Source organism: Carcharhinus amblyrhynchos, chromosome 2, assembly GCF_965287045.1.
Source record: "Carcharhinus amblyrhynchos chromosome 2, sCarAmb.v2.hapA, whole genome shotgun sequence".
Lineage (NCBI taxonomy): Eukaryota > Metazoa > Chordata > Chondrichthyes > Carcharhiniformes > Carcharhinidae > Carcharhinus > Carcharhinus amblyrhynchos.
This window is the reverse complement of record NC_137325.1, coordinates 65,463,995-65,488,258: the sequence shown is the minus strand read 5'-3', so window position 1 is coordinate 65,488,258 and position 24,264 is coordinate 65,463,995. Positions and strand designations below refer to the sequence as shown.

The 24,264-nt window shown below is 40.4% G+C and overlaps 1 protein-coding gene across 1 annotated transcript in view; it reads right to left on the bottom strand.

Moving 5' to 3' along the window:
* The window catches only part of rapgef5a (Rap guanine nucleotide exchange factor (GEF) 5a), a 66,683-nt gene that overhangs the window by 5,281 nt on the left and 37,138 nt on the right, over nucleotides 1-24,264 (bottom strand). The window contains exons 6-14 of the mRNA XM_080207101.1: nucleotides 19,446-19,518; nucleotides 18,057-18,206; nucleotides 17,749-17,846; nucleotides 17,062-17,184; nucleotides 14,061-14,230; nucleotides 10,000-10,090; nucleotides 6,431-6,481; nucleotides 5,245-5,332; nucleotides 792-856 (exon numbers count right to left, since the gene is read on the bottom strand). Coding sequence (XP_080063227.1) covers nucleotides 792-856; nucleotides 5,245-5,332; nucleotides 6,431-6,481; nucleotides 10,000-10,090; nucleotides 14,061-14,230; nucleotides 17,062-17,184; nucleotides 17,749-17,846; nucleotides 18,057-18,206; nucleotides 19,446-19,518 — 909 coding nt within the window. The remainder of the gene's footprint in view (nucleotides 1-791; nucleotides 857-5,244; nucleotides 5,333-6,430; nucleotides 6,482-9,999; nucleotides 10,091-14,060; nucleotides 14,231-17,061; nucleotides 17,185-17,748; nucleotides 17,847-18,056; nucleotides 18,207-19,445; nucleotides 19,519-24,264) is intronic.

The window sequence follows — 24,264 nt, the reverse complement described above, 5'->3', positions numbered from 1 at the left end:
TTAGGTTGATTGGCCATGCTAAATTGACCTAGTGTCAGGGGAATTACCAGGGTAAATATGTGGGGTTACAGAAATGGAGCCTGGGTGGGATTGTAGTCAGTGCAGGCTTGATGGGCCGAATGGTTTCCTTCTGCATGGTAGGGATTCTATAACCAGAAATTACTTAGCACTTAGTACTGTAGAATAATCCTTCAGCATATAAATGTACCTGCTTCAGTCCTCTAATCCAGTTGTTAATTGGCCTATTAGTGGGGTAAAGTGCAGATATTCTGCTCGTCTGAGAATTTAATACACTGCCGGAGCTTATTGGAAATGTGGTTGACTGCAGTGTACAATTTATTGATGATCTAATTAGGTGGAAAATCATGTGCCAAGTGTCCCTGCATTTCCAATATATGTGATCAGTTGGAAAGGATTCCCACAAAGTCGGAAACTTATTTCTTTAATTTAAACCTATAGTCAACCCTGAACAAACATTGAATATTAGACAATTCCACAAGTCTAGTTTTAGCTTTTATTCTACAGGTTGTGCAGAGACTGCAAAGAGCAGAAACTCCCACTTTGTAGCATTATTTTTGTTACTAAATTTGAACCATTAGATATTTTCTTAAAAACTGCAGGTAAAGATGACTTTGAATTATGAACAGACAACCCTTGATTGATAAAACTTAAATCCAATTGTCTTCAGATTTACTGTGAACTTACGCACATCAAATACCTAAGCGCATGGAAACTGACCTTGAAACAGCAATCATTCAAGAAAATATTAAATATATACAGATTACACATACCAGCTTTTCAAAGTTGACAAGATTGTCCAGAAAGGTTTTGTTTCCTTCATGGATAAATGTTACGTCTAATAGAGAAAAGGATGACAAAGTCACAAAAACAGTTAAATGTGGGTATAAGCTACAGGCTCAATAACATAGCAGAGGCATCAATTTGGACTGTAGTGTTGACTAGGGAAACCATAATATCTCCATTCATTTGGTGAATTATCGTTATCATTTAATTGAACTATTTGAGCAATGTGCTTAAGACACAATGAGGTAAAACTGTGTATTCCTAAAGTACTTCTAATGTTTGGACTAATCTCACTATGTAACGCACATGTACAGCGCTAGTGCAAACAGTCATTTTCATTGCCTGGGTGATAATCTAATGGAGCAGATTATTCAGCTTCTGCAGAATCTGCCAGATTTACATTCTATTGCATTCATTGCAATAAATGGGATAAACACTGGGTTTGTTATCTAGATTCATGCTGTACTCAGGAGAGATATTAAGCCTTGCCAGTGTTTGTGCAATTGTAATCCAACAAGGAAACAATCCCAATAGCAGAAGAAGGGAATGGTGGGGGGCTTGGGTGAGAGTTGAGTGGTAGAGAGGGAAATAGTGAGAAAAAGGACATTTAACAAGAAATACATAGGTTGACATCTTCCAATCCCACCTGGGTAGGCAGGATGGAAAATTCAGAAAGATGGTCAAACACCCATTGAATTTGGCTGGGGATCTGAAGATCCTGGCCATAAGTTTAGGTTTTTCAGAAATTTTTTGACAAGGTTCCTTTTTTTAAAAATTATTGGGAGTTGAGTGTTGCTGGCAAGGTCTGCATTTATTGCCCATTTTTAATTGCCCTTGAGAAGGTGGTGGTGAGTTGCCTTTTTGGGGCATTGCAGTCCATGTGGTGTCAGTACACCCACAGTGCTGTCAGGGAGGCAGTTCCAGGATTTATTTTCTGTGACAGTGAAGGAATGCCAATATATTTCCAAGTCAGGCTGGTGAGTGGCTTGGAAAGGATCTTGAACTGGTCATATTCCATGCATCTGTTGCTCTTGTTTCTCTTGGTGCTAGAGGTTGAAGGTTTGGAATATGTTGAGGAAGGAATTTCTGTTATGGTTGCAGTGCATTTTGTAGGTGGTACACACTGCTGCCACTGTGCATTGGTGATGGAGTGGATGTTTAATGTGGCAGATAGGGTGTGAATCAAGGGGGTGTTGTGCTTCTTGAGTGTTGTTAGAACTGAGCTCGACAGACAGGAAAAAGAATTGGGGTTTCCTAGGGATTGTTTCTTGTACATTGGTTTCCTTGATATCATTATATATATGCAAAAGCTGGACACTGATGGCCAGGGCACAATTTTAAAATTGGCATATGACGCAAAATTGCCAGGGACCTGGGTTTGCTTCCTGGCCTTGGGTCACTGTCTGAGTGGAGTTTGCACGTTCTCCCTGTGTTTGCATGAGTTTCCTCCAGTTGCTATAGTTTCCTCCCACAGTCCGAAAGACACGCTGGTTAGGGGCATTGGCCATTCTAAATTCTCCCTCTGTATACCTGAACAGGCGGCGGATTGTGGCGACTGGGGAATTTTCAAAGTAATTTCATTGCAGTATTAATGTAAGCCTACTTGTGACATTAATAAATAAACTTTAAAAAAAATCTGTGAATATTGTGAACTGTGAGGAATATACCAGTAGATTTCAAGTGGATGAAAAGGCTGATGGAATGGTCGGACACATGACAGATGAAATTCAATGAAAAGAAATGTGAAATAATACATTTTGTTAGGAACAATAAGGAGATGCAATATGAAATAATATATTAAAAATATAAAATAATTCTAAAGAAAGTGTAAGAAGAGAGCTGGGTATTTGTGTACAAATCATTAAAGGTTGCAGGATAGGTTGAGAAAGTGGTTCAAAATGGATCCTGGTTTTTCTGGGGAGGGGGTGGTGCAGTGATATTGTCACAGGACTAGTAATCCAGAGACCCAGGGTAATGTCCTGGTTCAAATCCCATCATAGCAGATAGTGAGATCTGATTTCAATAAATATCTGGAATTAAAAGTCTAATGATGACCGTGAAATCATTGTCGATTGTTGTAAAAACCCATCTGGTTTACTAATATTTAGGAAAGGAAATGTGCCGTCCTTACCTGGTCTGGCCCTACCTATGACACCAGATCCAAAGCAATGTGGTTGACTCTTAAATGTTCTCCGAAATGGCCTAGCAAGCCACTCAGTCCAAGGGCAATTAGGGATGGGCAACGCATGCAGTCTCAGTCAGCACTGTACACCCTCTGAATGAATTTTGAAAAACAGAGACATAGGACAAGATTTTCCGGCTACACTCTCCCTAAAGCCTGAAAATCTTGCCTGAGATCAACGGATCTTTGCATGGTCCACCCCCTGCCCGTGAAGAATGCTGTGGCAGGTGGGACAGGAAAATTCTATCCATAAAGTATAAAAACAATGCTGTTATGATGATCATTCATAAAACCTAGTTCAGCCCCATTTGGAATATTGTGTCCAATTCTGGACACTGCAATAAAGGAAGGATATGGAAAAGGTAAATGCGGATGATTCCAGAGATGGAGTCTTCCTGGGGAGGTGGAGGTATTGTCATTGGTCTAGTAATCCAGGGACCCAGGTTCGAATCCCACAGTTATGTGGATGGTTTGGAGAAGCTGAGGTGAACATCGAGAGAACATTTGATTGAGGTGTTCCAGATAATGAGAGTCTAGACAGAGTAGACAAGGAGCAAATATACCTAACGGTGGAAGGATTGAGAACCATTGGACACCAACATAAGGTGAATGGCAAAAGAACTGATGGCGACAGAGATAAACTTCTTCATGCAGTGACTGATTAGAATCTGGAATGCATGGATTGAAAGTTGGTGGAGGCAGGTTCAATCACAGCATTAAAGAAAAAAATCACTGGATATGCAGCTGAAAAGATTAAAAGTGCAGGTTAAAGGGGGAAAGGCGGGTGTGGACCAGCTGAGTTGCTCTTGCAGGGAATCGGCATAAGAGGCTGTATGATCTTCAGTCCTCCAACCATTCTGTGATAAATAATGAAGAGTTAGAAGTTTGTAATTTGATTTGAAATTTGCTAATAGATAGGAAAGAAAATTATAGAGGTAATATTAAAAGTAGGTGCAAATTCAACACAACAAATGGGTCAAAGGTGGTTAGGAGAATTAGCCAAAGCATATTTATACAATGTCTACACAATTCCTCATGAACCTCTTTAGTCTGGTACTACCTCAGATGGATTGAAGAGAAGAATTGCCCTCATTGTGTGTTAATTAAATAGTTGCATGGTGTGCTAATTAGAGGGGAAAAAAGATCTCTGGAGCTCATAGTAGAAAATAACATGACACTATTGGCATATTATTTAGCTGCAATAAAGATACTTAATAAGGGAAGCGGTGGCATTAGCAGAGGCTTAGAGATTGCACTGTTTCTGCAGAAGGTGTTGTTCATCCTATCTGGACTGTGTAGTTCCGTGATGTATGTAATTCTGATTACCCAGTCATACAGAGGATTTTGTTGTTCTTGTGACAGTATGGAGACAAATACTGAGAACGATTCGTGGTATCAGGAATTTAATTTATGAGAAAAGGTTAAAGAAATTCTTTGACATAAAAGAGGCTTTGAGTTGATCATAATTATGAAAAAAAACATAATTTTAGCTGTACAAATTTGTTCATAAGGGCTTTAGGTTCAAATAACAAGAGATGCATGTTAAAATTAGAAAAGCGCAAAACCAATACTTTCTCACTCAAAGGAGAATAGAATTTGAGTAAATTAGCAATATAAATGGCTAATAGAACCACAGGCAATGTCTTGGGAGAGAAAGGGGTAAGTTATAAGTGAGAAGGTGGGTAGGTAGGCAGAATAGTCTTTTTCTGTTCTGTGGATATTCTTAGAGTTTAACTTTCAAGCTTTCCCCTATTTAATGCAGCCGAACAGATATTTAAGCACCAATGTTGACAGAGGTGGGATTGGCAAGCAGATCATTTTAGTCAGGAAACCTGAAAGCTGCTTCCGTTATATCTGGAAATAGTCGAGTAGTTGGTGGATTGGAGTCACAGTTGGGATTTTTAAAATTTTATGCACTTCATGACTGAATCGTATGTTCCTCTGTTAACAAAATGGTAACGATATTCATTTTTAAAATATTGTTAGAGACAAATGCTGCCATTAGTGGACTCACAGATTTAAAAGAAAACTTACTCATATCAGAAAATAGCTTAGATTTAATCTTGATGCTAGCCCACTTATTTAGAGCTCTATAATCATCAGTGACACTGAGTTGTTCTGCAACTTGCTTCAATCTCTCACGTTTTCCAATCATAGGATTATGTTTCCATAGAACCCAAGCAAGTGGCATTAAATCGATCTATTTTCTAATCTAACACAACAGTTATCCCTCAGAAAGAACCCAGTCTGGGTGTTACCTTTCAGCAGAAGAGGCATGAATGGAATCTTTGGTGGCTGCATCTCTTTGAAAGCATCTCTGTATGCTTTATGATTCAGAGATGGATCCTGTGAAATGGTGAAAAATGTGCTTAATACAAAAAAAATGCGCTGATAAAAACTATGCAGCTTTAATAAACCATTGGCGTTTTCTGCCATTCAGCTTTCATAAAAACAGAATAACCTTCCTGCTCATGTATTCTTTGCCTTGGCTAATAGAGGAAGAAATTCCATACACCTTCTTATAAATCACTATCTTCTCACGAGTAAAAGAGCTTACATTTGTCTAGCACCTTTCCTGACCTGAGGATATATCACAGCATTTCACAGCCAAGACAAGAGCAAAATAATGCAGGTGCTGGAATCTGAAACAAAGACAGAAAATGCTGGAAAATCTCAGCAGGTCTGACTCCACCTGTGGGAAGAGAATAGAGGCAATGTTTCAAATCTAAATGACCATTCGTCACAACAGCTCTGACAAAAGGTCATCTAGACTCGAAAAGTTGGCTCTACTCTATCCCCACAGGTGCTGTCAGACCTGCTGAGATTTTCCAGTATTTTCTGTTTTTATTTCACAGCCAATGATGTGCTTTTAAACTATAGTTATTGTTTTAATGTAGGAAACACAGCAGCCAATTTGCACAAGTAAGATCCCATAAAAAGAAATGAAATAATCGATCATATCATTGGTTGGATGGAGGAAAGATAATGGCTCGGCCGCTGGGAGAACTGCCCCACCTTTCCTCACGTGGTGCCATAGAATCCTTTGCGTCTAACTGAGGCTATAATCAGGACCTAAGTTTCATTTGAAAGATGGTAACTCCAACACTGCATCACTCCCTCAGTATTGAACTGAAGTGTCAGCAGATTATACGCTCATATCTCTGAAGTGCATATTGTGTCTTATGACCTTCTACGACAGAGATGAACATATCATCATCAAGTCAAACAGGACTTATATTTCATCATGGAACTACACCCATCAATGCATATTAGGAATTTGAGCATGGAGGATAGAAAACCCTGAATGATTTATCTTCCATTCATTTTCTTGGCATCTGAAATCCCAACATGTGAAACTTTACATTGGAAATGTAAATTCATGAAATGACTCCAAAAATGGTGTTCCTGAAAACTGTAAATATTACCAAGTGTACTGGCACTTACTGTTAAATGCTCAAGTTCAGAGAAGAGCTTCTTAAATTTCCCAGGCACCTTCTAAGGAAGAAACAAAGCAATGTGAATAAGAATACTCTCTTTCAATAATATCTCATAAGTACAATGTCTACATAAATAACAAGCAGTTGTTCTCCCCCCAAGGAATATTTTCCAAATGGTGAAAAGGTAGAATCAGAAGAGGTTCAAAAAAACCTGAAAGTTCATGTATAAAAATCATTCAAGTGCCAATAGCTGATATAGAAATAATCAAAAAGACAAATGGAATGCTGGCCTTTATGTTGCAAAACCAGAATACAAGGACTCAGAAATCATGCGTCAGCTATACAAAGATCTGCTTAGACCATACCTGGAGTACAGTGAGAAGTTATGTGCTCTACACTTCAAGAGGGTGTCTGCCCCTTGGAAGGGATTTACTACAATGAGACTTGCAGGGCCAGATTTTTGTCTCCAATTGAAGGTGGGAATCAGTGTTTTTGTTTGGAGGCGGACCAATTTTTCTCTGTCTTCCCAACACTGCACTATTCTTGTGTGGCTTTTGCAGAGGTCAGGAAGGCCTAGTGTGAAAAATGTAAATGCATCTCTTCTGAGCATGGGGTTGCCATTGCGAGGACCATAAGAAAAATTACATTTTTTCTGACACACTTTTATATAGTGGTGTGTGGTTTTGAAAGCCCTAAAAACATGTTTCCTTAGAGAGGTGATGACCGCTGGAGGAAGCCTGCTGCAGAGTCAGAAACATTCTGACAATTAAGCATAAAATATTTTGACATCTTTACTTATCACTAATAGGTGTTGTATTGTAATATAAGTGCATTTCTAATGGAATGATTAGTCACAGGGACCTGACCTGCAAGGTAAGTTGACTCTTACGTTGACCAGTATTGCATATTTGTTGTTATACATTGTAGTAATATTCCAGTTGTCAAAAGTGCCATGATGCATTCAAAATGTAAAAAAAAGTTTTCTGCTATAATTTAAATTGGCTGACAACACTGCCATAAAAAAAACTTTTGAAAGTCGAAACAAATCTCTGCATCTACTCCCATCCATTGATTGAAAAGTACTTTGTTTTGAAATGGAAATGGGACACTATTCTGTTCGGTCAATTTCAGGAAATGTAAGCAAGTTTTTCTTATGATAGCTGCAACCAATATTAATGCTTGGCTGGGTTTCAAAATGTGTCAACGGCTTCAGCTCAAAGTGATCTATTGATCCAAGAGTGATTGATAATTTTAAGAGGCTGCAATAACAAATACGCCTTTGATGTGGTTTCTTGTTTGTTTACAAACCTAATGGGCACTTAAAGCATTACAATTTATTTTACAATGGAATAGTTTATTTTTCTTTTCAGTATCAATTGTAATGTGTTTAAATTTAGGGTTTTATTAGAGCGTTAAAGATTTTTCCCCAATGATTTAAAAATAATTCCCATTGTTACTACATGCCTCATGAGAACTTTATATAGTGGATGTAACTCTGGAATATACATGACGGCTTGGAGATGCCATGTCGTATCTGAGAGGGCCTAGGTTGACATGGGAGTGGGTAGGGTTAAGTGGGCATGGGATTGCCATAGGTTATCTGAATGGAATGGGGCATTTTAAACAATGTTGGGAACCGGTTGCTGTATTACTAAACCAGAATGGATCTACTAACTGGTCTGCCTCCACATTTACACTCTTCATGCACTCCATTGTGGCTTGCAAAATACACTGTGAACCCAACCCATGTGCAAAGACAAAAATCCCTGGCAAAGTCACAAGCAGGTTTACATTTTGGAAGATGCAGTTTTGCACAGGTTAGGTTTTCCCAAGCTCAAGGTTTTCCTGGACTGCAATTGTTAAATTATGGGGAGAGATTATATGATCTGAAATTTAGAAGGTTAAGGGTGATAGGATTGAAGGCTCCATGATATTAAAGGGAATATGTAGGGTAAAGTGGAAGAAGATATTTCCCCTTTTTAGGGAGCCTAGAAGTCTAAAAATTAGAGCTTGACCTGTTAGGAGTGAAATTAGGGAATGTATTTAAAGGGAGATAGAAACTGGGTAGTCTCTTTCCACAAAAGGCAGTTGATGCTGCATAAATTATAAATTCAAAATCTAAAACTGACAGTAAAATATAGGGCAAAGGTGAGTATATGGAGTTGCGGTACAAATCAGGCATGGTCTCATTATAGAATCATAGAATCCTATAGTACAGAAGAAGGTCATTCAGCCCATTGAGAGCCTGCAATGACCTGACCCTATCCCCATAACTCCATGCATTTACCCTAGCTAACCGCCCGACACTAAGGGGCAATCTAGCATGGCTAATCCACCTAACCCAGCACATCTTCAGACTGTGGGACACAACCGGAGGACCTGGAGGAAACCCATGCAGACATGGGGAGAATGTGCAACACAGTGACCCAAGCCCAGAATTGAACCTGGGTCCCTGGCATTGTGAGGCTGCTGTGCTAACTGCTGTGTCACTGTGCCATCCCAATCAGGGAGTTTCTGCTGATATTAGTGACAAGATCACATTCACATTTTACCTTCCATTTCTCAACAGAACTTTGGAAGTGTGATTTCTGCCTCAATCAAGCCAGATTATTATCGCTGATTACTTCATCCATCAGATTCAAGATATTTAAGTGTGGAATACCGACATGCTACAGGCAATTCTGACTATCTTTGTGCTTGCAGGGGAAATATTTTTTATTCTGTTCTTTGATGCTTTCTATTATAATGGCCATGTTGTGCATGGAACAGGGAGGTTCTGGGTGAACGTGGTAACAAGTCTGTAATTTCGAAAGCCCGGGTAGTTTCTGCCAATATTAGTGACAGGATCACATTCACGTTTTACCTTCCATTTTGCAACAAAAGTGTGATTTCAACTGATATTGAAGCATACAACCTTGCCAAGACTGGTCACAGGCACACCTCTTGACTCAGACCTGAAGAATGTAAGCAGGCATTTGTGCAGTGTGATGGGCTGCATTCCCTGATTTTAAATATTAACGAGTGGAGAAAGCATCAATTTAACATCAAAGCTGAAACTGGAACTGTGAAATTGAAATCAAATTGCGATTCTTCCTCACAGGAGTCCAAAAGACTTTTCCCCAAATCATCTTGACATCATGTCAAACTTATTTTTATGAAAAAGCCAGGTTAAATTGCTAAGATATAAAAGTTATCCAAAGAATAGCGAATTGATTCCATGGAAATAATGAAAACTTGTAGTGTTTAGACAGCAAGCAGAAGTCCAAAAGTGATTGAAAATTTGGACAGAGCATTTTGCGCTTTCATCAGTTAAAGGCATACAATTAATCTGTGTAACTGACTGCTGCCTGTCTGTGCCCCTCCAAAGCTTTCTACCATAAAGCAATAGGTCAGGTATAATTGCGCTCCCACTGCTGGTATATCTTTACATGTAAATAAGGTTAGATACTGACACCACTCTATGACTCATCCTAATTTCCCATAATGTTACATTGATTTCTATTTTCTTATGTTTGCACAAGGTCTCACATTCCTGATGACAATAATTTAAGTATTTTAATTCAATTCTCTCCTTACCTCCCATGTCTGAGAGAGACGGCAAATGGCAGCACTGTTGAGACCCATGATAATGGCGAAGAAAGAGTTAAGGTTCCTCAATGCTCTGCAGCTGGGAATTAGAAGAGATTTCAGTTTAAACTGTAGTAGAATTAAAAAGTTCATATCATGCACAAAGACCAATATATACTGCAAACTGCTTACAGAATAAGGACGTGTTGTCTGCTGTCCATTACCTTACCGTCACACACAACTGGCATGTTAAAATTAGTGCAGACATTTTTTCCTATCTTAACTTTCTCTCTCTCACCCATTACAATAGGTTCCTCATGTGGCAAGAGTAAAAAATGTTTTTTGTTCCTGATTCTTTGAAATGGGATCTCAAATTCTCTTTATAGCTTACTATTCAATTTTGTTTCTATGTCACATGCAAAGCATCAGGTCATACACTGATCTGGAGTTACTTCAGAATTATGTTTCAGTACATAATAGGCACATACTTATTTAAACTCATCACCATCTTGATATAACGAAGACTGCTCTCATTAGATGTTATTATAATAGAATCAAAGAATTCCCTACAGTGCAGAAGGATGCTATTCAGCCCATTAAGTCTGCACCGAGTCTTCATCAGAGCATCTTACCCAAGCCCTATTCCCGTACCACATATTTATCCCGCTAATCCACCTAACCTACACATCTTTGGACACTCAGGGCAATTCAGCATGGCCAATCCACCTAACCTACATACCTTTGGACATTCAGGGACAATTTAGCATGGCTAATCCACCTAACCTGCACATGTTTGGACTGATGGAAGAAACTGGAGCACCCAGAGAAAACCCATGCAGACACATGGAGAACGTGCAAACTCCACACAGAAAATACCGAGGCTGGAATTGAATCCAGGTCCTTGACACTGTGAGGCAGCAGTATAAGAACATAAGAACATAAGAAATAGGAGCAGGAGTAGGCCATCTGGCCCTTCGAGCCTGCCCCGCCATTCAATAAGATCATGGCTGATCTGTTGTGTCACAGTTCCACATTCCCGCCCTCTCCCCATAACCCTTAATCCCCTCTCTTATCAAAAACCCATCAACCCGCGTCTTAAAAATATTTAGCGAGGCAGCCTCCACCACCTCAACGGGCAGAGAATTCCAGAGATTCACCACCCTTTGAGTGAAGAAGTTCCTCCTCAACTCAGTTCTAAACCGCCCCCCCTTTATCTTGAGGCTGTGCCCCCTAGTCCTACTGTCCTTTCTGAGCGGGAAGAGTCTCTCCACCTCTATCCTATCCATCCCATTCATCATCTTATACGTCTCAATGAGATCTCCCCTCATTCTTCTAAACTCTAACGAGTACAAGCCTAGTTTATTCATCCTCTCCTCATAGCTCAACCCCCTCAACTCCGGCATCAGCCTAGTAAACCTCCTCTGCACTCCCTCCAAGGCCAAAATATCCTTGCGTAAGTACGGCGCCCAAAACTGCACACAGTACTCCAGCTGCGGTCTCACCAATGCCCTATACAGCCGCAGCAAGACCTCCCTACTTTTATATTCAATCCCCCTCGCTATGAAGGCCAGCATCCCATTTGCCTTCCTGACCACCTGCTGCACCTGCAAGCTGGGTTTTTGCGACTCATGCACAAGAACCCCGAGGTCCCTCTGCAGTATTAACCACTGTGCCACCGTGCCATCCACCAACAAAGTATTGTAAATAACAAAGTCTATGTAAATACACAAAATGTACTAACTGTTGCAAAATAATGTGAGTAAAAGTTTCAGTTCGAAACAAAAAACTAAAATTGCTAAATCTACTAGTGTTTGGTGCATTACAAAAATGCTGTTAGTTGCATGTGAAAGTTAAATGTAATATAACACCTGGTAAATGTACCTGCTAAATTTTTTGGAGTGCACAGGCTTAAGCATATATAAAACTCATGTATGGTTTGCACAGCCAAACAACCGTGCAGCTTAAAGGGAACATTGCTACCTCGCATCAATAATAAAGACCATAACTAGACTCACATACAGAAACCAGCTAGTTATAGATTGCTGAGGATCTTCTTCCTTAGACTAATTCTGCTCAATTTAAATCAGACCAGCTGGAAAATTATGTAAGTGTAAAACAGGTTTTGCTAAACATGCAATTTAGAATGGCCAATCCACCTAACCTGCACACTTTTGGACTGTGGGAAGAAACCAGAACACCTGGAGGAAACCCCCAATGAGAAAGTGCAAACTTCACACAGACAGTTACCCAGGGCTGGAATTAAACCTGGATCCCTGGTGCTAACCACTGTGCCACTGGGTCATTCTATGCTGAATACTGAAGAAGGCTTTCTGCTGGATTTATCTCAGAGTATTTGGGAAAAGGGGTGCTTCTCAGAGTTCAGGAAACATAGATAGTTAGGAAAAAGGGTTAATTTCATGAGATACTGTGGGTGAACAGCAATTAGTGTAGTTAAGTGCACTACTGTAGTGTACTATAAAGTCTTTCTTCCTGTATATTTTCTTTTAAATTAATACATATTCTTAATTAATTGATCACAAAACAATTGGACTGTTCCTCCCTGGTTTGCATATCTTTTCTCACAGTATACTAAATTGAAAATATACACCACTAACAATCGGTATTCCAAGTTAGCTTTCTGGCTTTGGGATACCCTCACATGCAACATCGGGGGGGTTCATAACAGTACAACATCAGAAGCCAAATATTTTTACGACTGCACCATCAAAATTAATCAACATTTAATCTCTTGGATCTCCATGGTACCTTTCGCTTTTGCACCTTTGTGAATATGGTTCTAATATATTGGATCTCAACAACATTTTTCTTCTGGAGATTTTGATATTCTGTAAGTGAGCAATTCGATTAAAAAGAAACAAGCCTTTTGTTTTTTTTAAACAGAATTCTGAGTAAATGAGAAAAAACCTGTGGAAGTAAGCAATAAATTAATTCCCCTCTTGGGTGGTAATTCATGCCAGTGAAATATAAAACAATAATCTATCCATGTAATGAATTATCACTTGAGGAGTTAGTATAATGTTCCAGTAATAAATCAAACACCCCCTTAGTATCCCAGGACTCATTTCCATTCATGGTATAAGCAAAATTGTTCTCTAGTGACCGTGAGTTTCTTTCACTTGTGTTAAAGACTCCATTATAAGTCTCTCAGAATGCTCCTCCAAGGGCTAATAAACAAGCTGCAGAAAGAGCCTCATCATCAGTATAGCTCTCAAGGCTCAAAGTATTCAGAGAAACATTCACTAAATTTACTGCACTCCTTTTTTCTGTTTAGTTCATGGGTGCTGGCAATGTCATTGGTGAGGCTGGCTTGTTAGGGTGGCTATCCCAACAGAAGACGGGATCTGAATTTGCATTGCAGATATTATTAATAAACACAACATCTTCCAGCAACTATCAGTTCAGCTGCATGCATGTTAGTTACATTTGCTTGTGCTACACGGCTCAATAAGTCTCTTGAGACAAATATCCTATTTAGAACAGCACTCCCTCTTTGTATGCAAATAGAAAGATAATTATGTTACAGTTCATTATTTTACAGCTGTATTTTTAAAATAATGCTTCTGGATGGCTCCATCATTATTGCAAAAGGTGTCATAAATCTTCATAAGTTTCTCCACTATTAAGAAAATCATAATTTTAAAAATTCTTTCACAGGACGTGGGTGTCACTGGTTAGGTCAGCATTTATTACTCATTCCTAATTACCCTTGCAAAGGTGGTAGTGAGCTGTTTTTTTGAACTGCTGCACTCCATGTGAAGTAGAGAGGGACTTTCAGAACTTTGACCCAGTGACAGTGAAGGAACAACATTTCGCAAACTCAACTATGCAAATTTTATCAAAATGTGTGGTTAGGTACTTTGTGTGTGGTGTAATGAAAATGGTGAAAAGTTCTTGCTCCCTAGCCAAAGAAAAGCTTTCTGAACACAGACCTCAAGGACAGTGTTCCTTTGAGTGCTGCAGATGTGTCCTGGAAACGCTGTGACCTTGGGATTGCTATTGTTTTTCAATCCCTCCATGACCTATTTATACAAAGTGTCATTTTCACTTACTGAGCAGCAACCTTGATGAATTTTTTGACAAGCTGCACCCGTTTGGACAGCTGGTTGCAGAGGAGGATTTCAGTAGCAACCCACAGTTGAACCTCATTGCACCGCTGAAGCAGAAAGTCAAGGTTGGCAGTGGTGTTCCCTCTGCGGAATGTGTAATATATCAGTTCCTGCTGTGAAGGAAACACAAACAAAGGAAGTCTGTGCATGCCCTTATGTTAACAATGTACGTACTGATCAGAACTTTCTGCTATTTAATGTAAGAAACCAACAGAGGTGAGAGGTATCTGCATATTCATTCTCCTTTAACCCAGATCAAAGAATCTCCATCGTGCAAGAGGCCATTTGGCTCATTGAGTTTTCACCAACTCTTAAGCAAGCCCCATCCCTGTAACCACACTGATTTTACCTGGCTAATCCCCCTAACATATATATATCTTGGGACACTAAGAGGCAATTTAGCATGGCCAACCCACCTAATCTTTGTTACAAATTTTGCCACTCCGCCTGTCACACCCATCGATCACTGCCTCAAACACTCTTGTGAACCTTTCTCGATCCTGACAGCACCACCCTCCCACATGTTACAAGCGAATCATGCTCACAGATTGAGCGGAAGTGTGCCACAAAGTGATGATCCAATCTACGTTCAGTCTCCTGAGTGTAGAGGAGACCACATTGTGAACAGTGAATGTATTAGGATAAACAGAAAGCTGTACAAGTAAATCACTGCTTCACCTGGAAGGAGTGTTTCAGGCCTAGGACTGTGAGGAGGTAAAGAGGCAGGCATTACCTCTGAAAGCTACTTTGGGAAGGGAGTGAGGTGTTGGAGGTGTTAGAGGATTGGACCAGTGCGTCGCAGAAGGAATAATTCTTTCAGAACGCTGATGGGAGGGGAATATTTGTTTGTTGGTGAAATCATGCTGGAGGTGATGTAAATGGTGAGAATGATTATTTGAATGCAGAGGCTGATGAGCGGAAAGTGAGGACAAGGGAAGAATATTGTGCTAATATAAAGGCAATATACTGCAGATGCTGGAATCTGAAACAAAAACAGAAACTGCTGCAATATCTCAGCGGTTCTGACAGCATCTGTGGAGAGAGCATAGAGTTAATGTTTTGAGTCAGGATGACCCTTTATCAGAGCTGTTTGACATTTTTCTAGGAAGGAGGGGAAAGGGTGAGAGATAGAAGTGCAGCAATGCATCGGGCACATTTGAGGGCCCTGACAGCCACACTGTTCGGGGGAATCCTTGGTTCAAGTAAAAGGAAGACATCTCAGAAATTCAAGGTGGAAGGTAACATCATCAGAATAGAAACAAGGGAGACAGAGAAACAGATAGGATCAAACAGAGTCTTTGCAGGAAGCAAAGTGTGAGGAGGTGTGGTCAAGGTAGTTGTTGGATTGGTGGGCTTGTAGTGAATGTTAGTAGACAGTCTAACCTCAGAAATAAAGGCAAGTTGTCAAAGGAGGAAAGTGTTGGAGCTGAACCATGTGAAGGTGAGAGGAGGGTAAAGATTGGAAGCAAAATTGTTTATTTTTTCCAATTTTTCAAGTTAGCAGAAAGCGGCACCCATACAATCATCATTGAGTTGGAGAGAGAGTTATGGAAGGAGATCTGAGTTGCATTGGAATAAGCAATGTTCCACATACACTACAAAAAGAAATTGGCATATCTAGAAGTATGCCATGTTATTGGCATAACATGTGGATACCCATAGCCACATCTTTTAGTTGTGACAATTGGGACAGGTTAAAGGAGAAATTGTTCAATGAGAGAAAAGGTTTATTCACGTGGGGGAGGGTAGTGGTAGATGGGGACTGTTTATTAGACTGTTTATTAGATGGTTCTGGTGGGGGAATGGAGGGATTGGCCATCCATGGTGAAACAGGAAGTGGTTATGGCCAGGATAATGGACCTTGTTGGAATGACACTGGATGCCAAAAGAATCAAAAATGTAGATGGGAAGCAAGCAGATTTATTCTGAACCTGGTTCAGCCAGATGAAGCTGTCCTATTTCAAACTCACACCTGAACATCCACTCTCCGCAACAATTGTGTCACAGTACTTTTCTATTAATTTGAATGACAATTCCAATAATGACAATTTGGATTTAAATAAAAGCAAATTACTGCAGATATTGCAATCTGAAACCAAAAGCAAAAATGCTGGAAAATCTCAGCAGGTCTGACAACATCTGTAAGGAGAGAAAAGAGCTGACGTTGAGTCCAGATGATCTTTGTCAAAGCTCTGACAAAGGGTTGTCGGGACTTGAAATGTCAGCTCTTTTCTCTCCTTACAGATGCTGCAAGACCTGCTGAGATTTGGATTTAAATACTGCCTTTAAAGTAGAAAAATAAGGCAAGGGAGGAGTTGTTACAAGTGTTGACAAAAATGTGTTTAAGGGTTTCAAAGGAGGAGAAAGAAGTGGAGATGTCCAAGGATTTTGGGTGAGGGAAGGGTGTGGAGGTATGTTGGGGGGGGCAGAGGAATAGAGCATGGGGTCCAGATGGCTGAAGACATGGAAATGTTTGCAGAAAATACTGGAATCAGACAGAGGTGCAGGGGCTGGGGAGTTTGTGTGCCAAACAAACATTTCTGCAAGGACATATCCAATGGCTCTGCATTTTATTCAAATACAGAATAGTTTTGAATAGTCAACTGACAGAATTAGCTTTAGTTAAATATTACATGATTAGAAGTAATGCAGTACACATTGATTTATATCAGCCACCAAATGAAAATGTGTGTTTAGGCAAACTGCTTACTGTGTCACTAGTGCACGTTTGTTTAGTACGAATAGCAGTCTAAAGGAAACAAACAGCTTAGTGTTTCCTTCAGATACCTGTGCATTGGATGTACTTACTTCAGAAGTTGTTTGAATGTTCAACTGTTACTCAAAATGCTCACTTAGCAACAGTGAAGTTCCTGAACAGAATGAATAAAAGCTTTGACGTGTGCCAATAAGCTACTCTGTAACATGTTTAATGTATAAAACTTACTTCACAGATACAGTTAAACAAATCCCAGTCAAAATCAGTTAATTTGTTGGCCAATTGCCAGGTGTTCATTCCAAGCATTTGGATAGTTCGTGGTGGTATTTCATCGATTTCCGCAGTAAGAGTCTGGAACAGAAACAGGAATATCAAATCAATAACTGCATGTGTGTCCTCTCCTGGATAAGCTATGAATACCTACGGCCCTGGAATGAAGCTGCTGAGTAATCAATAGAAAAACTGATGCATTTGTCTGAAATTTCACTCTTTGCTGTCATAGGTGAAGCATTAACCCATTTAAAATGAGGAACTCATATCCCACTGAAGCATCAAAGAATGGAATTTCAAATTAATCTTGCTGGTATTATAATGCTGATGTGATGCCATACTGGTATAAGCAGGACAAGGAGAGGGCTGGATAAACTTGGCAAAAATAATACTAATTTCGAGATGGAATGAAACATCTGTTATCTTTAGAAATTGGACATGATTTAGTGTTCAGTATTCTTCCTGCTTGTCCTTGATTGTGTAAGGCAGTCCAGTGCTCAGGCTATCTTTGGCTTCTAGTACAGCCACATTAACCTCTGTTATTGCATAAGTTATCATCATACAGCAGAGATCAGAGAGCAGACAGAGAAATCAGAAATATTGGGGCATGGTTTACTGTGCAAAAGTCAGAAAATTGCTTCTTACCAAGAAATCAGTGGGATCTTTTTTACAAACAAAGAGACGAGTGGTGGGATCCAGAGATTTAAAAATGGATATGTCATCAGGTTGAAGAATTTGCTTTTCTAGAAACAGGAAATAAAACTTGAATTAGAAATTGGGCAAAATGACCATTTCAAATCTACAAATGTCAAAAGCAGCAATGGGTAAAATCACTCTTCAACCTGCATTGAAACAATCAACAGTTCCTAAAATTAGGAACCTAAACTTAAATAGTAATTGAAGCATCATTTTGTGTTAAAAACTTCAGTTTGAAACAGGAAGAGGAAACTCACCCTCAGTGGAAGTGACGATAGTAAGCAATAAGTCCTCTTCACATTGCTGGAGCTTTTCAGCCACGATGTGGAGAACCTGCCGTGCTGATGTTGACACTTTGGTTCGAAAGCTGACATATGAATGGTCTGCCACATAGACACGGCAGAAAACTGCAGGGAAAGTAAAAACAAAAGCTTCAGAATTATTCAATTCCCAACATTCAGGATTATATATACAAAGCCTGCAGACAATAAGAGAACATGGAATATGTTTCAGAAAGTGATAAACTTGACCATTTTCTGAGCGGTATCAAGCTACAGCTATTAATACTTTTCATATACAAACACTAATACGATACTAGAAAATGGAAATTAAATTTTCAGAACTATACCTTTCTGTAAGTTTCTGTTCTTTTTGATGTGTGGACAAAGGTCACAGTGAACCAATGGTACATCTTACCTCTGACTGTTCTAAGGATGGGGTATGTATGAAGGGCAATGGGGGTGGGAAGAGGGACACCTGGGGATTATGATCAATCATGGGCAATTGGTGGACATCATAACACTGACAGAGCAGCTTTATAAAAAAATTGGAATTTGTGAAGGTTCTGCTTTTTTTTTTAAAGACTTTCAGGTTTGAAATTTTTCCTCTGGATGCCGAGGCACAGACAAACAACAAGAAACTCATTTTAGAGCAACAAAGTCCCCTCCCCATGCCCCCATACCAGCTAACCCCAGGCCCTGGTGTTTGGCACTCCCGTCTCACTGGGACCCTATGCTGGGTATATGAGGCTGCGGTGTGAGGGCTGGAGGGATATTGATATTATTCTATTTTCACCTAGCTCGCTTCCGATCCAGCGGCCTCAAAACTGTTTCAGGGATTGGCGGGGGGTGAGATTTGGTGGTGGAAGAGTCATAAAGTTTATAAAGTTTATTTATTTACTAGTCACAAGGAGGCTTACATTAAAACTTCAAATGAAGGAACTGAAAATTCCCTATTCGCCACACTCTGTCCTGTTTGGGGACACTGAGGTAAAATTTAGCATGGCCAATGCGCGTCTTTCAGACTGTGGGAGAAAACTGGAGCACCCAGAGGAAACCCACACTGGCGCAGGGAGAACATGCGGACTCAAAACTTGTCCTCCATAGATTGAAAATCTGAGTTTTCAGGGCATTTCTTCAGGAGTCAGGTTCTGGAGCCGGGAGTACTCTGACTCTGTACACCCAAATCAAGAGCAAAAAAATTCAGGCCTTTGCAACAGGTAAAACTTCCCAGTGGGCTCATCCGCCAAGGGGATCACAGCTGGGGGGACACGGACTATGCAATAGGTACCCAAACGGGCTGGAGTGTGGCGAATAGGGCATTTTCAGTTGCTTCATTTGTCCTCAGATATCTCCTTCCAAACCAACCTTCTCCAGCTTCAAATTCTTTAGGTTGTAACCACTTCTCCCTGCAACTGAGTTGATGGAAAATTGTTGTGTTCTGTAACCAAATAAAGGTGGAGTGTAAGGACAGAGAAATGATGCCATTGATTTCAAGATACAATTATTCAGATTAACATTATTGAAGTAAGCAGTTTTACACGTGTGTTACGAAAAGATTTTTCTTTCAATTTTGGCGTGTATGCACATATTGTAGGATTTTATTCATTGTTATCTTATAGATGCACTGGCAAGGCTGTAAGTGATAGGCCAGCATTCCTCTTGAGGATGTGGACCAGAAAAACATTGTTGCACTGCAATAAGACTGGTGACACATTTTTTGAAATCAATCTTTCTTACAGTTACCAAATTAAATGTCAAATCTAAACACCAAAGTTAGTTTATTATAATACATTGTACATGCTTGTAACCGCAAGATGTGAATTTAATTTCACAGGCCTGAATAAGATATATATCATTTCCCAGAGAGCAACTGAGCAGGATTGTGGCAATGTGGGGGGAATTGTCAGTTACTGGCTGGCTCTGGCTAAGATCCAGTGAAAGTTTGGGGATAAGGAAAGCTAACTCTTCCTCATAAAGCCAGAGGTGTAAACTTAATTGAAGATTTCTCAGAGAAATAAATGGGGGAATTCATCGTTGAATCCAGAATTCAGCCAGAAATCGGGATTCACCTGATCCATTCCATCGGCCCCAATCAAGTTCCCACCCATAGCAACCCAATTGTTATGCAAACTTTCTAATTGTAATACAAAAAATTATTTACAGCACTGAACCCCAGGCAACCCTACCCAATCTCTTCCTCAATCAGGACAAAATAGTCACTGCTTTCAGAATAAAAATAATGAGAAGTATGTTATAGATACTGTTTTCTTCCCTGAAATGCTTACACATCAGATGAATCATTTCTCAATCCCAGTTCTACTTCTGAGGAATTAGATAATAGTCAATGATTTGATTTTAGAGACTCCTCATATCAGCTGTTTACAAACATTCCATTCTGAGAACACTGAAGTGGTGAAGCATTTGAAATGGAAGGAAAAAAATCCCTGTTGTCAGGGATTGAAGTGGCTAATTAAAATAATGTTAAAATGAGCAGTAAATTATGGTCAAGCAATTGTTAGATGCTCCCCACAATTATGACAAGCAAAGTTTAAATAAGCCCTACCCCCCCCCCTCCAATGATGCAGCAAGTAATACAGTCACAAAACTCTAGGCTCTCATTCAGCAATGAATTCCCATTTTTTTCTGAGAAATCTCCAATTAATTTTATAGCATAACAATTATTTTTTACCCTATCCTTTAGTCCAGAGATGTGCAGGTTGGGTGGATTGGCCATGCTAATTTTCCCCTTAGTGCCCGAAGATGCGTAAGTCATGATAAACGTGTGGGGTTACAGGGGTAAGGCAGGGGAAAGAGGGTCTGGGTTAGACACTCTCTTAGACTCGATGGGCCAAATGGCCTCTTCTGCACTGTAGGGACTCCATGACTCTATCCAAATTAACAATTTAAATAAAGTTAACAAACCACAAAGGAGGCCCTCAACTGCCAAAAACAAACACAACTGACAAAGGATGAGATTTATCCATTCTTAATCCAATTTTTAATGCTTCATTTCCTCTTCAAGGGGAGTCCATGAATTATTTTGTTCAGAAAAAACTTTTCATTATAAATTCAGATCTACAGGTTGACTAAATATAATTTGCAGCTTATTTCTCCCAAGCTAAATATTGAGAAATATTCCACACAAATGAGGTTGGGAAGGAATCACATAAAACAAAAACGGGGAAGAAACTTTGGTTTAACAGAAAATAACAAATCTGAGGCTCTCAGTTTCTCCAAACACACAAACTTGTGGCTCTCCATCTGCTCCCACTCAGTATATCTCAGCTGGTTCTATATAGGTGTGTATTAAGGACTCCAACTATATTGGTGATCACTTTGCCGGTGGCTTTGGAGTTTACATGGCCCCTGTATTCTACACCCACAGTTCTTTTCAGAGGGGGATCTGTGTGGTATCTCACAATCGCTTTTCAATAAGCCACACAGCTAGGTGGTGCTGCAGTAACACACATCACCCATAATGTTCAAGGCACAAATAAATATATATCTAACTGCAAATTGAATGAAAATATCAAGGTAGAAGGTTATTTTAAACTTTTTAAAACTAAGCATCTGCTCTTCCAAAAATGAAAGCCAAGGGGTGGGATTCTATGGCCACCTCGTGGTGTTTTTCTCAAGACGGGAGGTGGCGTGTTATTGGCTGGTGGTGGGATCTTCTGGTCGCACCACGGGATTTTCCATTAACTTCACCCTACGTCGCTGGGAAATCCGCAGCTGGAGTGTGCTGGAGAGCAGCACCAGAGAATCCTGCAGACGTGAACAACCAGAGAATTCTGGCCAAGGTCTGACTAATCCTGGGATGGATTTTGAAAAAAAATTAAGAGTTTCATCATTTTCTGTGCAGGTGTAAAGGTCGATTCAGAATGTTAACTGAGTACTGGCAATTTCACTTTTCCTGCGGAAAAATGGGTCATTGTCTTGCCCAGTGAAGACATGCCCTATTCATAATTTTAAACCTACATGGTGCTCCAGTGGAAGTTTCTGGAACTGCCTTTTATATTTTAAAATGGATAGTTCCAAGCTGGTTAAGATGGCTGCCAAAAGATCAGGTGACCATTGCAGCATACCTCAAACTAGCGGCTGGAATTTTCTGGCCGTTCACACCTTGCCATCGCTGTGAATGAGGACAGAGAATTTAACGCTCAGCCAAATCTCTGTTCACTGCAGCAGAACCAGAAATATCCTTCAACATGAAGGGATGGAAAATTCTGCCCAATAATTCTTGGGCCTTTTCAATCCTGCCTTTTAGCATTTCGGCAATTTCCTGGAAGGATTTGCTGAGGATTAGCGCACATTAACCCTCATTTACAAGGTACTGGTGTTCTGCATCAGATCAATCGGGATAGTATATTCTGCTAATGGAACCTCCTCTGAAGAGAGATGTGGGAGGCAGAAGAGGCTAGGTGTGTGCAGGCAGCATCCCAGGGAGAGACCTTTAAGTGGAGAGTCATGGACTGTGTTGGTGCAGGGCCAGCAGGGAGTCCAAGGCAGGCAGTACACTGCAGATACCATTACGCAGCAGCTAGAGTGTACAGACAGTGCTCTGACTATCTCTAAATGTCTGACCTCTAAATGTCCAGTGCGGCAGGCTACACCTCTCCAGGGCCACAGTGACAGCAATTTATGACATGATAGTCTCAAAATTACCTCCAACTACACCGGTGGTCACTTTGCCGGTGGCTTTGAATTTTACATGACCCCCGTATTCTACACCCCCAGTTCTTTTCAGGGCTCAGAGGGGGATCTGTGCGGTATCTCGCAATCGACTGCACACAGTTGTGTCAGGCTAGTGACTGATGCCATCTTTAGACACAGTTGCATGTTCAGTAACTACCAGATAGATGAGTGCAGCAATGGAGCGAGCACAAGGGTTCACAACATTGGTCGGCTTCCCCACATCCAGGGTGTCATTGATTGAACTCAGCAGGTAAGCTGGGAGCTTTCATAAACAGAAAAGGATTCCACTTGATGTGTAGTTTGTCTGGGACCACAGGGCACAGATTCTTCAAGTTATGTGCCGTTACCCAGGGACCTCATATGATTCTTACATCTTCCAGGACTCACAGATACCAAGGCTGTTCATGAATCCTGCACGATTGGATGGATGGCTGCTGGGTGACAAGGGCCTCCCTTGGAGAGATGATGTGGAGATGTCGGCGCTGGACTGGGGTGGGCACAGTAAGAAGTCTCATAACACCAGGTTAAAGTCCAACAGGTTTATTTGGAATCATGAACTTTCAGAGCACTGGTCCTTCATCAGATGAGTGACAGTGAAGGGGTAGCTGATGACCCCATTCCGTCACCCAAGAACTGAGGCAGAGATGTAGTGGGAGTCATACATCCACAAAGAATGGTGGTGAAGAGGGCCATTGGACCACTGAAGATGCACTTTAGGTGTCTGGACTGACTCAGGGGAGCATTGCAGTAATCTCCAGAGCATGTCCCCATGGCATGCTGCATTCTGCACAAACTAGCGAGGGGGGACCCAGTGGAGGCCAAGGAAAGTGAGGCAGCTCCACAGACCAGGGAGGATGACTAGAGTGATGAGTCTGAGGAAGAGCTGGAACAACATAGGGTGAGGATATCAAGTCAGACAACAGGGACATTCAAGAAGGCAGGGATGATTTGATCCAACAAACTTTCAAATTAGAATCCAAGGCATTGAGGCTTACTCAATCCTCTTTCCTTGGCAAAATGTCATTAAATGAGAGCCCAGCCCAGATCTCCAGGACCTCACAACAGTCACCCTACAGTCACAGGCCTGTGCTGCATCTGGATACTATTCAAAGCATGCAGCCAACTCAGCCTACAGGAATAAACAAAATGTTTATGACACTTCACATGAACAAAAAAAGAACAAAGTTACCAAGTCTTAAGTAAACTTTGAAATATTGAAGACAAATAACACCCCTGTTATGCTCAAGGTGCTTTAAACTTATGCCTGTGGGACTGTGTCTTGATGCATTCTAAAAGGTATACACTGCAAAAAGTATTCCCTCGCCTAACTCATGATAGATTAAGTAATTCTGTCATATTGCTTCTGTTGTTTTAGCATATCTATATGTTGTTTCTCTTCCTACATCTAGTGGTGCACAAGGAAGGCAGACATTCATCCAATTGTGTAGTTGATTTTTCTTGGAACAGGCCACTATCCTGTCTCAGAGGC